The sequence below is a fragment of the Brienomyrus brachyistius genome, chromosome 7 (assembly GCF_023856365.1).
Source record: "Brienomyrus brachyistius isolate T26 chromosome 7, BBRACH_0.4, whole genome shotgun sequence".
NCBI classification, from domain to species: Eukaryota; Metazoa; Chordata; class Actinopteri; order Osteoglossiformes; family Mormyridae; genus Brienomyrus; species Brienomyrus brachyistius.
Genome location: NC_064539.1, coordinates 30,899,133 through 30,911,231, shown reverse-complemented (window position 1 = coordinate 30,911,231; position 12,099 = coordinate 30,899,133). Strand labels below are relative to the sequence as shown.

Below are 12,099 nucleotides of genomic sequence, written 5' to 3'. Positions count from 1 at the left end.
ATGCCTTTACCAGGCATCATACAGGAGCCATTTTTCCTGACTGATACTGAACACAAGCTGCCCTCAAGCTGCTGCTCTCTCTCCACTCCTAATCCATCTAAGCAGCTCACTGCTGAAGGTACTACAGGGTAAAAGCACAGCTGACATGACAGCAGGCCTGTGAAGGTGTTTAGATGTAGATTCACTGTCATAGTTACATGGCTGAAGGCAGGACACACAGAGACTGAGTAAAATCCCAGATGACTTCAGAAAGGTCAAAGGTCATGCAGTTGCCTGGATACTAACAAGTAAGACAAGCAACCAGTAAGTGCAGAAGGCAGCTGGGCCCCACACCAGCAGCGCTCCATTTCACCTTGTCAGGGCTGCTGTGCCCGGCCCCGTCCACATCCGATATGAGGACGTCCTGCACTTCCTCCTTCACATCTGCCACACTTAGCTGGGGAGGTTTCTGGTCCATGCTGCAGCTGGGCACAGCCCTGCGGGGGGACGTCTGTGAGCAGAAAGGGAACGATGGGCCAGATTTGAACTTGTTCATTTACCTGAGTCATACAGACAATATATCTGTCCTGTAGCATCAGGCTCTCAGAGCTTGTGCAGTGGGTCCTGGGTTCCTCCCGGTGCACGACAATATACTCTCATGTGGCGAGAGTATGCAGGCAGTTCCTGGAGGATGAAGGAACTGATACCATTGACTGGCCCCCACACTCGCCTGACCTAAATCCAAGAGAACTGATCTGGAACATTATGTTTCAGTCCATCCGATGCCACCAGGTAGCACCTCAGACTGGTCAGGAGCTCCATCCGTCTTTCCATTAGGAGCATGCACCAACACTGTCAGGCATGCATACAGGCAGGTCAGAGGCATACAAAATACTGAGTATGATTTTGAGATATTGCAATGAAATTTTGGCAAAATGGACTAGCCTGCCGCATCATTTTTTCACTTTTATTTTTGGGTGTCTTTGAATTCAGCCTTCTATAGTTTGGTCATTTTAATTTCCATCAAACGATGTGGCATCCTTTACTTCCTAACACATTACCCCACCCATATCAGTATAGATATCCAGCATGATTTTTTCCTTAATGAGATCTGATTTGTTTTCAAAGTGTTTCTTTAATATTTCAAGTAGTGTATCTATGGCTAACCTCGCTTTATTGGGTGTCCTTCAAACCTGAATGTCTTCTTCTAAGATGTTTTTGGTTTGCAGTTGTGCTGTGGTGATATTTAAGTTCTGTTTTGCAAATTTGACAGACGATTACATTTTCATTCAGTTTGCTGTTCTTTGTTTTAACGTAAAGTGCTTCCAAACACATGTTGCTTTCGCTCTTTATTTGAACCCACATCGTCTATGCGCGTTTTTCTCGGCCAAATTGCTAAGTACTTGTGTAGGGAAATTTTAATCGATGCTTTTTAATACTCGGGTAATAGTGACAGCTCTTTTTTCGACCACATCGGTCTGATGAATTTTAAATAAAATTAGGGCGATAGACTTTCGCGTCGACTAGTTCTGCGTTTTTCCCAAGCGATCTCTAGTTTGCTGCAGCGACAGCATTGTTTTTTCTATAAAATAAATTTATAATCTGCTGGAGTGATACACGTTGGGCGTCCGTTGCCATAGTGAATCCTTTTTTCAGCGATCGGCTGATGATGGCTTTTTGTTGTTCCACGAGGCCGCGCTACAGGTACCATTAACACTCAGAGCTAAATAAACTCAGACCCCAAAGCAGTAATCAGCGTTTTTGGACCCGATACGATGTTTACGTCGTTTCAGGCGCATTGAAGTGATAGTTAAAGTTTAAACCCCAACTCGCTTTCAGGAATACAACCCCAGGTTATGAACCCCAACCAGGTAGGGGCGCCCATAAGGGGGGAGAAAATAATAAGGGTAATAATCTCAGGGGGGCGGCAGCATCCCCTCCCCTCCCCCGCTCGGCAAGTTTCAGTTCAATTAGTTATTGTTGTCACTGTACGTATCAGCACAACGAAATGGAATTTGCAACTCCCTGAACGGTGTAAATAAAGACAAAAGACAAAACGTAATATGTAAATAATATATACAAATCAATAAAAAAAATACGGGCAAAAATACGAATGTGATAAATAGTATGTAGTACTGCGACGCGTGGAGAATGTGTGTGATGGTCCTTCATTGCCCGGGTCACGTAAATATATTCCGCCAGCTATAAAAGAAAACTTAACTAGGGCCCCGAGAATCGGAATACCGACCTTGGCATTATTTGGTATCACCCATCCATAACTCAGCATACATCCCTCATATTCCGTCGATCTACCACGCTGCAGGACAGCACTTGACGCGGAGACGTCGCGACCATAAGGACGTATTACGTAATAAGTTAAACGCCACGACGATTCGCCTGCTTCCGCTGAGCTTGGCCACGCCCCATTCCTTTTTCTCTGCCGGACGAGACTGAATCAAGAGGGTCTAGCTGCAGACGCCTGTAGAATGGAGCTCCACCCGAAATACGTCACTTTCAAAGATATAAAAATACCTAAAATATTCCTTCTAAAAAGCAATTCACAAAACTTGCAATTTCTGAAATTGCGTTTCTTTATACACAAAAATGAATTAAATTGCCCTTCGTTTCATCTTCATTTACGTAACAACACTTATGTATGTTCTCCCTCATTAAGTGCCATTCCATCATTATACTGATGCCCAAAACATAACAGGACTAAATGACTAACGGACCGGTTGCTCTGGCATCTTTGGTCAGGTGGTTCTGGCCCACCTGAAGGACGCTACATCAATAACCCAGGCACCGGTGTAAGGATTCTGCTTGTGCACTTCAGCTCGGCCTTTGACATCAGCACCCAGGAGCTCCTCCACCCCAAACGCACCCAGCCTTCTGTGCCTGCCCCCACCTGTCATTGGGTCAGTAACTTCCTAACAGACAGGAAGCAGCAGGTGAGGCTGGGAAACTCAGATCCAGCTGCCACAGTCAGCACTGGTGCCCCCAGGGATGTGTGCTCTCCCCACTGCTTCTCTCCCACCACACCAACAGCTGCATTTCCAAGGACCCCACTGTCTAACTCCTCAAATATGTAAATGACGCAATAGTCACTGGACTCATCAATAATGGTGACATGTCTGCATGCAGATGAGAAGTTGAACACCTGGCCTGCAGAGTTTGTTACACCAACCAGGAGCTGATCATGCTCAAAACCATGCAGATGGCAGTGAACCTCAGGAGGAGCCTCCCAGCACTGCCCCCCTCCGCCATACTCAGTAACACTGTGTCTGCCACGGAAACCATTTTTGGGATCTACAATCTTCCAGGACCTGCAATGGGAGACCAACATTTTCTCCATTACAAAAAAGGCCCTGAAAAGCTTGTACAGCACCTGCAGATGGCATTTTAAAATGAATACCATGGCTGGCCACCAGAGGGCGACTGTGCGCCAACATTAAATCACATTTACTTCAGGTGCAAATCTGAGCATCTGGTATAGTAAAGTTTGCAGTAATGCGGGTGTTTGATCTTAGTTTGTGAGAATGACACTGAAGTATTTGTGTGTTGGAAAAAATTTGACAAGTCTGTAGAGAATGCAGAGTAGAAGAATATTTAATAACATGACCATATTTGGAAAAACATTACTTCAAAAACAGGAAGTACAGCACAAAAAGGGAGTGTAGTGTTCAGTAAAGCTCATGGAACATTGCCTGCCTGGGAACAGAGTGAAATTTATTTATGGTCTGCACTGTATGGGTGGGAAAGGTAAAGTCAACAATGCGGAAAGAGCAGATATTTTACAGACTCTGAAAACATCCGAATCAGAAACAAAAGAAGAGGCCACTCGTCCCGTCAGGCTCGTTTATGGAGAAGTTAGCTAATAGCTCAGAGTTGTTAAAATCTTACCTAATGCTGATTTAAAGGAACCCAGGGTTTTAGCAAGAAGACTATTCCATACTCTAACTATACGCTGTGTAAACAAGTGCTTTCTGAACTCCAGTTTAAAATGTTCTCCCGCTAATTTCCACCTATGGCCACAAGATCTAATATTTAAACTAATACGGAAGTAGCCATTTGGCTGAACAGCATCCAGACCTTTTAGAATCTTGTATACCTGCATCATGTCCCCCCTTAGTCTCCTTTGTTCGAGGCTAAACAGATTCAGCTCAGCTAACCTCATTCTCGTAGCCCTATGTTGCACCTTTCCAAGGCAGCAATGTCCTTCTTAAGGTATGGTGACCAAACCTGCACACAATATTCTAGGTGGGGTCTTACCAAGGAATGAGGGGCATCTGAATGACTTTGACCAATAATAAACATGAGTACTCCCTACCTGTTCCCATTCAGACACCCCTGCAGGACTCTGAGCATAACCCACCCAGCCTGCAAACCCCCCCTGATTCAGAGAGGGGCTTCCAGCAGCCTGGACCAGCCTCTGCTACAGCAGCATTTCATCATGTTTAGCTTTAGAGCCGGAACGAACTGGGGAGGCAGGTGGGCCCATGGGCACTGAGGAGCCCCCTCCCCCCAGGAAGAGGGAGGTTGTGGTAGTGGGGGATTCCATTATTAGGGGAGTAGACAGTTATGTGTGCACGCGTGATAGAGGGTCCCGTACGGTGTCTTGCCTGCCTGGTGCCCAGGTAGGAGACCTTCCAGATCGTGTGGACAAGCTTTTGGCCCCAGCTGGGGTGGATCCAGTTGTCGTGGTGCATGTTGGCACCAACGACATAGGCAAGGGTAGAAGGGCTGTTCTGCAAGATACATTTATAGAAGTCCCCAATAAGCTTAGAAGCAGAACGTCCACGGTGGTATTCTCCGAAATACTCCCCGTGCCACGTGCAAGTCAGGCTAAGTTAGCTGAGATAAGGAAATTAAATACGTGGCTAAAAGGATGGTGTAGGAAAGAGGGGTTTCGGTTTATGGGGCATTGGAGGACCTTCTGGAACAGGTGGGACCTGTTCAAGCCGGATGGGTTGCACCTGAACCAGAGTGGAACCAGTGTATTGGGGAGGCGTATGTGTAGAGTAGTTGAGGAATGTTTAAACTAGGGACTGGGGGGGCAGGGAGGTTAGTTAACTATGTCAGTGGGGGGAAACGGAAAGCCCCAAATAATCATATTGTAAGTCAAGGGAGGTAATGCTAAGATTATACAATTCCTCGGTGAGACCTCACCTAGAATATTGTGTGCAGGTTTGGTCACCAAATCTTAAAAAGGACATTGTGGCCTTAGAAAAGGTGCAGCGTAGGGCCACAAAAATGATTCCTGGTCTTAGAGGAATGTCATACGAGGAACGGTTACTTGAGCTAAATCTGTTCAGTCTCAAGCAAAGGAGACTGAGGGGGGACATGATCCAGGTATATAAGATTCTAACAGGTTTGGATGCTGTTCAGCCAAATAGTTACTTCAGCATTAGTTTAAATACACGAACTCGTGGCCATAGGTGGAAATTAGCGGGAGAACATTTCAAGCTGGATTTAAGGAAGCACTTCTTTACACAGCGTGTAGTCAGAGTATGGAATAGCCTTCCTGATAATGTAGTGCAAGCTGAATCATTGGGTTCCTTTAAATCAGAGCTAGATAAGATTTTAACGACTCTGAGCTATTAGTTAAGTTCTCCCCAAGCGAGCTTGATGGGCCGAATGGCCTCCTCTCGTTTGTATAGTTCTTATGTTCTTATTATGTGCCAGCATTAGGGTCCCTTCCGGCAGCTTCTCTCTGCCTGCATGCACTGTACTGTAAAGCCTACAGCTGAGTTCCTCCTCAGTCAGCACCTCTACTGCGGCCATTAGGAGCAGCATGGACCATGGCAGCTGTATGGAAGTGTACCCAAAGAGCGCAGGAAACCTGGAGACAGAGTGGAGGGTTGACAGAAGAAGAATGAGGGTGCTGAGGCCAGACCCCAGCAGGGAAGCTCTGCTAACCACTTCCAGCAATCCCTCACAGGGGTTGGACAGGATCAGGTCCAGAAGAAACATCAGGCAAGCTCAGGAGATACAGGCCATCGTCTATGGCTGCAGCCTACACATAATCCTTCTTCAGAGCTGTAGAACTGTTCATTAATCACACACCCTTAAGTCCACTCATCTCACTAGTTCTTCTCATTGGCTCAAGTTCCTGCCACACTGGGAGTACTGGTAAGGCCTCTCTCCATATGAATCAACTGGTGTGTCATTGAGGATCATACTTGACTGAAGTTTCACCCACACTGGGAGCACTGGTATGGGCTCTACCCTGTGTGAATTCGCTGGTGATTCTTTAGGGTTCCAATTTGACTGAAGCTCTTCCCACACTGGGAGCAATGATAAGGCCTCTCCCCTGTGTGAATCCGCTGGTGATTCTTTAGGCTTGCTACATGAGTGAAGTTCTTTGAACAATGGGAACATTGGTAGGGCCTCTCCCCTGTGTGAATCCGTTCATGCTCCTTTAGTTTTCCTAAAACACTGAAGCTGTTCCCACAGTGGGAGCACTGGTAGGGCCTCTCCCCTGTGTGAATCCGCTGGTGATTCTTTAGGGCTCCAAATTGAGTGAAGTTCTTCTCACACTGGGAGCACTGGTAGGGCCTCTCCCCTGTATGAATCCGTTGGTGGACCTTTAGGGTTCTTACTTGACTGAAGTTCTTCTTACAGTGGGAACACTGGTAGGGCCTCTCCCCAGTGTGGATCCGTTGGTGTTCCTTTAGTTTTTCCAAAACACTGAAGCTGTTCCCACACTGGGAGCACTGGTAGGGCCTCTCCCCTGTATGACTTCGCTGGTGCTTTTTCAGGTGTGTTAAATGAATGAAGCTCTTCCCACACTGTGAGCACTGGTAGGGCCTCTCTCCTGTGTGAATTCGCTGGTGGTCCTTTAGGTTTCCTAAATGAATGAAGCTCTTCCCACACTGGGAACAATGGTAGGGCCTCTCCCCTGTGTGAATCCGCTGATGCTTCTTCAGTTTTTCTACAGCACTGAAGCTCTTCTCACACTGGGAGCAGGGATACAGTTTCTCCCCAGTGTGAGTCTGCTCATGTACCTTCAAGGCTCTTAAATACCTGAAGCTGTTCTCACACTGCGAGCACTGGTAGGGCCTCTCCCCCGTGTGAATCCTCTGGTGCTTCTTTAGGACTCCTGCTTGAGTAAAGCTTTTCCCACACTGGGAGCACTGGTAGGGGCTCTCCCCTGCATGAATCCACTGGTGATTCTTTAGGTTTCCTAAATGACTGAAGTTCTTCCCACATTGGGAGCACTGGTAGGGCCTCTCTCCTGTGTGAATCCGCTGGTGGATCTTCAGGTTTCCTAAATGACTGAAGCTCTTCCCACACTGGGAGCACTGGTAGGGCCTCTCCCCTGTGTGAATCCGCTGGTGGCTCTTTAGGGATCCTGCTTGTTTGAAACTCTTCCCACACTGGGAGCACTGGTAGGGCCTTTCCTCTGTGTGAATCCGCTGGTGGATCTTTAGGCTTGCTATATGAGTGAAGCTCTTCCCACACTGGGAGCACTGGTAAGGCCTCTCCCCTGTGTGAATCCGCTGATGCTTCTTTAGGTTTCCTGAATGACTGAACCTCTTTGCACAATGGGAGCAACAGTGAACTTTCTGTTTCACACCAGAACCAAACTCCTTAGGGTGGGATTTCTTCATGTGTCTTTGGAGATCAATCTCCAACATGTAGGATGAAGGACAGTGAGAACAGGGGAACTTCTTCACTCCGTTCTCTGGCACAAGAGCTTGGACTGAATAGTGAGGCACAGAGAAGAGCAAACATAAGCTTGGAAGTGGGAACAAAAGTGATGGATTCAGGAGAAATAATTTCTATGGCAGTGGAGTCTAATAGAGCAAGAATTCAGTAGCACAGATTGCATACAGCACTAGATATCTGTGTGATGCACCATGTAGAATATTCAGGAAGCTGGAAGATATTTCTGTAGTCACCTGGGATTGGAGGTCTGACACTCCCATCCAGCTTCCCCTCAGTCACGTCCTGAAACACTGTTTCTTCTTTCACCTCCCCATTAAAGACAGGACACACTATACTCTCTGCTTTCTGAGGGAAAGAGAATAGAGTCAATAAAATTATTCTGTACAGAGTTAATCTGGTCTATGGGACTGAAAGCAACATATTTCAGCATCACACAAAGAAGCAGGTCCAGGTCTACCTGTTTTTACCAGGTATCATACAGGAGCCATTTTTCCTGACTGATACTGAACACAAGCTGCCCTCAAGCTGCTGCTCTCTCTCCACTCCTAATCCATCTAAGCAGCTCACTGCTGAAGGTACTACAGGGTAAAAGCACATGCATCCCAGCTTTAATAGTTGAGCATATTTACAGTACAAACCTTGTTAATGAAATGATGGCAAAAAAAACAATCGTTCATTAATCGTAATCAAGGTAAAATGTTCAACTAATCGTGATACATCACCCAGCCCTATTCAAGGAGTTGCCTGGATACTAACAAGCAAGGTGAGCAACCTGTGAGTGCAGAAGGCAGCTGGGCCCCACACCAGCAGCGCTCCATTTCACCTTGTCAGGGCTGCTGTGCCCGGCCCCGTCCACATCCGATATGAGGACGTCCTGCACTTCCTCCTTCACATCTGCCACACTTAGCTGGGGAGGTTTCTGGTCCATGCTGCAGCTGAGCACAGCCCTGCGGGGGGACGTCTGTGAGCAGAAAGGGAACGATGAACATGCTTTGAACCTGTTCATTTACCAGAATCCTGATACAGAAGATGGATGTGTCCTGCAGCATCAGACACTGAGCTCTCATATGGAAGTAAATTAACAACAAAAGTTATTAATGCAAAAAAACATGCTGAATTACACTGTTTCAATAAAATGCAGCTAATTTAGCAAAAGCTAAATCTACTGCTCCGTCAATCAGTGCAACATAACTTGCGCTTATTGCATACTCGCTGCGACTCTGGGTCTAGACATCGCTATCGGCACTCTACTCATCCTGCTAGCCCTGGATGTACATGGCTGAACACTGCACTGCATTTTAAACCACTGAAATTCTGGCAGCATATCTGTAAAGCAAAAATAAAAGGATAGGATATCACCTCTGGAATTACGAAAATGCCACTAAAAGACAGAATGCATCTGACTGAATTTACTCTCTTGGCAGTTATTTTGAGGTGAAATTAAATTAACTGCATTCCAGTGACTGAATTATAAGCCTTAAATTTTTGCATTGACTACCAATAAAATTACAATTGGAATATTTTTTGTTGAAATATTTAGTTCAATTCAATATTCTACTTCATATGTCCATGGCCTGACCTGAAATAACAAAACTAAAGCTAAACCTACCTGCTTGGGGCAAAGGTGAGAAACCCTCAGGTCACATTCACACTGCTCTGTTAGTAAATCCTTTTCATCTCCTCTTGCTGTGGTCCTAGATAGAGCTAAAAAAAAATTAAAACTTGGTTTGACATGCATACCAAACTAGAAGCTACATATTACTCCTCCAATGCATTAAACAAACCTACATCCCTAAAACAATGACAATGTAGATGCTGTGGGAACGACAACAGTGTTGGTCTATTCCCTGGACGGCACCATCACCCCCCCCTCCATCTAATGCCTACTCCTCCCACACTCCCAGCCTCTACTATTTCGAGCCCCCCTACATGCTCTCCTCACCTCCATAAAGGATTTTTATTAAAAGCCCAACTTTGAGTGACCTATGAGTGCAATCAAGCTCACCAGCACACATGCATTTTCTTACGTGCCACTCAGTGACACTACTTCAATTTTGATCTGATTTTTCTCAAACAGATTCAGATCTCCCCCCATACAATGTGTCTGTGAAGTTTGAAAAAGATCTGTCAAATGCTTTATGAGTTATTCCATTAACAGGATAAGAGTGCATGGGTGGCCGATTGACCCCAAAACCTTACGTATTCCCATTTGGGGAATCCAACAATGTTAGGCTGAAGAAACTGTTATTAATTATTTGTTATCATTTCTGTATAATCAGCAATGAGTGTAAATATGTATTATTTTGTTTTTCTCTAACCTCATACCTTAGATTATATTAATCATAGCATTTAGTTTATACGTATCAAAAGCACGTGCTCAAAAGTTGTCCACCTGAGTAAAACCAGAACTTCCTCTTGTTACTAACATATTTCTTTCTTTGTTCTCACTTCAAGACCCCTGCCCCCCACTGACTATAAATAAAGGAGCCAAGGGGAACCACCCATTGTAACACATTCCTTTGTAGCTCATCCTGCAGAGAGTGTGGTTACCCTTGCGCAAGTAAAACTTTAAAGTGTGTTGTCTCGTAATTAATAGTGTGTGCAGAGTTGGAGTGTGAAGCTTTGGCACTTTCTCCAACAAACAATAACAAATCCATAGTGAGAATGGAAGCTCTAATCTAATCAGCTCAAACTGGCTGCCGATGAAGCTGCCCTACAGGGGTTAGATCAAAGGGATCATCCATGATGCCACCTAACATCAATAAATCTGACCGATCGATCTGCTGACACGGATCCCCTGCCCTCTGATTTTTTAAAACAAATGTTATATAATATTGATAAAGAAGCATCAGTAATATTGTAAAGCTTCTAAGTTGTGTTTCCTATGATAGAATAAAAATGTTTTAGCAAAACATATTGATGGTGTCAACCCAGCTGACTACTGCAGTTGCAATATCATGCAATATCTACATTAACATCTCACATCTTACAAGCCTAGTTCTGAACTGAAATAATCCTTTATTTGCCATTAGCCCAGCTATAAACAATAATACTTCTCTCTGCCTACCTTAAGGCACAAAGACACATATACTGGTGAGAGCAAAGCTTCGGGGTCACAGCACAGTGAACTCACTGGAGACACCATGCTGACCAGATGCTGGCCCACCAAGCGGAGATGGATGCTCCACGAGAAGGAAACAGAGTCTTCTCATTTGTGAAGATCTGTCTTTGTTGGAACACACAATACCTGAAGCTGCTACTCATCATTCTGCTGATCCAGTGAGTGCACAATCACCACATGGAACATCAGAGGTAACCAACACACCACGTTGAGAGACTGGTAAGCGTCACCCATTATGCATTATTAAACCACCAGTTTGCTTTAGCCCTTAAGGCATTTAATAGCGTTTAGGAACTGCTGGAAGACTTTGGAATAAGAGACTGTATGCCAAGCTTTATGTTGCATTATGCTGAAGGTTAATACTTAAAAAGTAGGAAAAGAGATTTATGTTGCAGCGTCACGTTCATGTGTAAAGTGACAATGTCATTAAATGGAGAGATGTCATGTGTGTCATATGCGCACCACTAGTGGGCGCGGTTTCACCGCTGTTACCGTGATTGTCTGTATGGACCTTCTTTACGAAGCTTCAATAACACGTCATAAATAAGGAAAGTAATACTGTAAAAAAAAATAGAAGAGTACAGACATATACAGCACAACGTACTTATACTGAACTATTCATGTGAAATATTCTATCCGCTATATTGGTCACTGTTTTCGACCACACCAGGCTGATGAACTTGAAATAAAATTAGAGTTATCTAGCTACGCGTCTATTAGTTTTGCAGTTTTGCCATGCCATCTCTCTCTCTCCCTTGCTGCAGCGTTTCCTTTTTCTTCAAAACAAATTTATAATCGACTTGTGCAGTTGTTAAATCACGGCTGTACACTTTTTGGCATCTGTTTCCATTCAACTCAGACTTGAGTAAACTCAATCCCCGAAGTCATAATCAGTATTTCAGGATACAATAATTACAGTTAAGCTCAAAATTATTCATACCCATGCAAAATATTTACAGTGAATTTTTTATTGACTAACAGGTTTCTTCTGGTTGGAAAAGACAGAAGCATGTGAGAAAAGATGGTAAGCTATACTAATTTTTCCTTAAGGTGCCAAAAAGGTTTGAACAGACACGGAATACCAGCACCGGGAAACCAATCTTGATATTATTTGGTATCGAATCAAAAAAGGAAATTAGCGGTATCGCCTCCCTGAAGGACTCACCTTCCGCCTCACACACTCCTTCCGGCTGCCCCACGGCCGCATACGCGTAAGCAGCATAAGGGCGCATTGCGCAGGCGCCGAACGCCGTGACGCTGTACCTGCCCCATTTCTGCCCGACGGCGGTGATTGCTCATGTTAAAAAGGAACCCATCAAATCAATCCGAAC

The 12,099-nt window shown here is 45.0% G+C and overlaps 2 protein-coding genes and 1 pseudogene across 19 annotated transcripts in view; all 3 read right to left on the bottom strand.

Moving 5' to 3' along the window:
* The window catches only part of LOC125746318 (zinc finger protein ZFP2-like), a 20,017-nt gene extending 17,683 nt beyond the window's left edge, over window positions 1–2,334 (bottom strand). The window contains exon 1 of the mRNA XM_049020191.1: window positions 2,228–2,334. Within this exon, the coding sequence (XP_048876148.1) occupies window positions 2,228–2,266 (39 nt within the window). The 5' untranslated portion in view covers window positions 2,267–2,334. The remainder of the gene's footprint in view (window positions 1–2,227) is intronic.
* The window catches only part of LOC125746309 (zinc finger protein 501-like), a 59,212-nt gene that overhangs the window by 2,952 nt on the left and 44,161 nt on the right, over window positions 1–12,099 (bottom strand). For 4 of the 18 annotated variants that reach the window (XR_007398936.1, XR_007398937.1, XR_007398934.1 and 1 more), the window contains one exon: window positions 7,544–7,681. The exons of 13 other annotated variants lie outside the window; for them this stretch is intronic. Coding sequence is in view for 1 of the 5 variants with exons in the window: in XM_049020173.1 (XP_048876130.1) it covers window positions 540–575 (36 nt within the window). In the remaining 4 variants the exon portion in view is untranslated. Of the gene's footprint in view, window positions 1–539; window positions 664–2,227; window positions 2,306–7,543; window positions 7,682–12,099 lie in introns of those variants that run through there. One more of the 18 variants, XM_049020173.1, reaches the window with a different exon arrangement.
* Window positions 1–12,099, bottom strand: part of LOC125746312 (zinc finger protein 271-like) — a 22,738-nt pseudogene extending 10,639 nt beyond the window's left edge.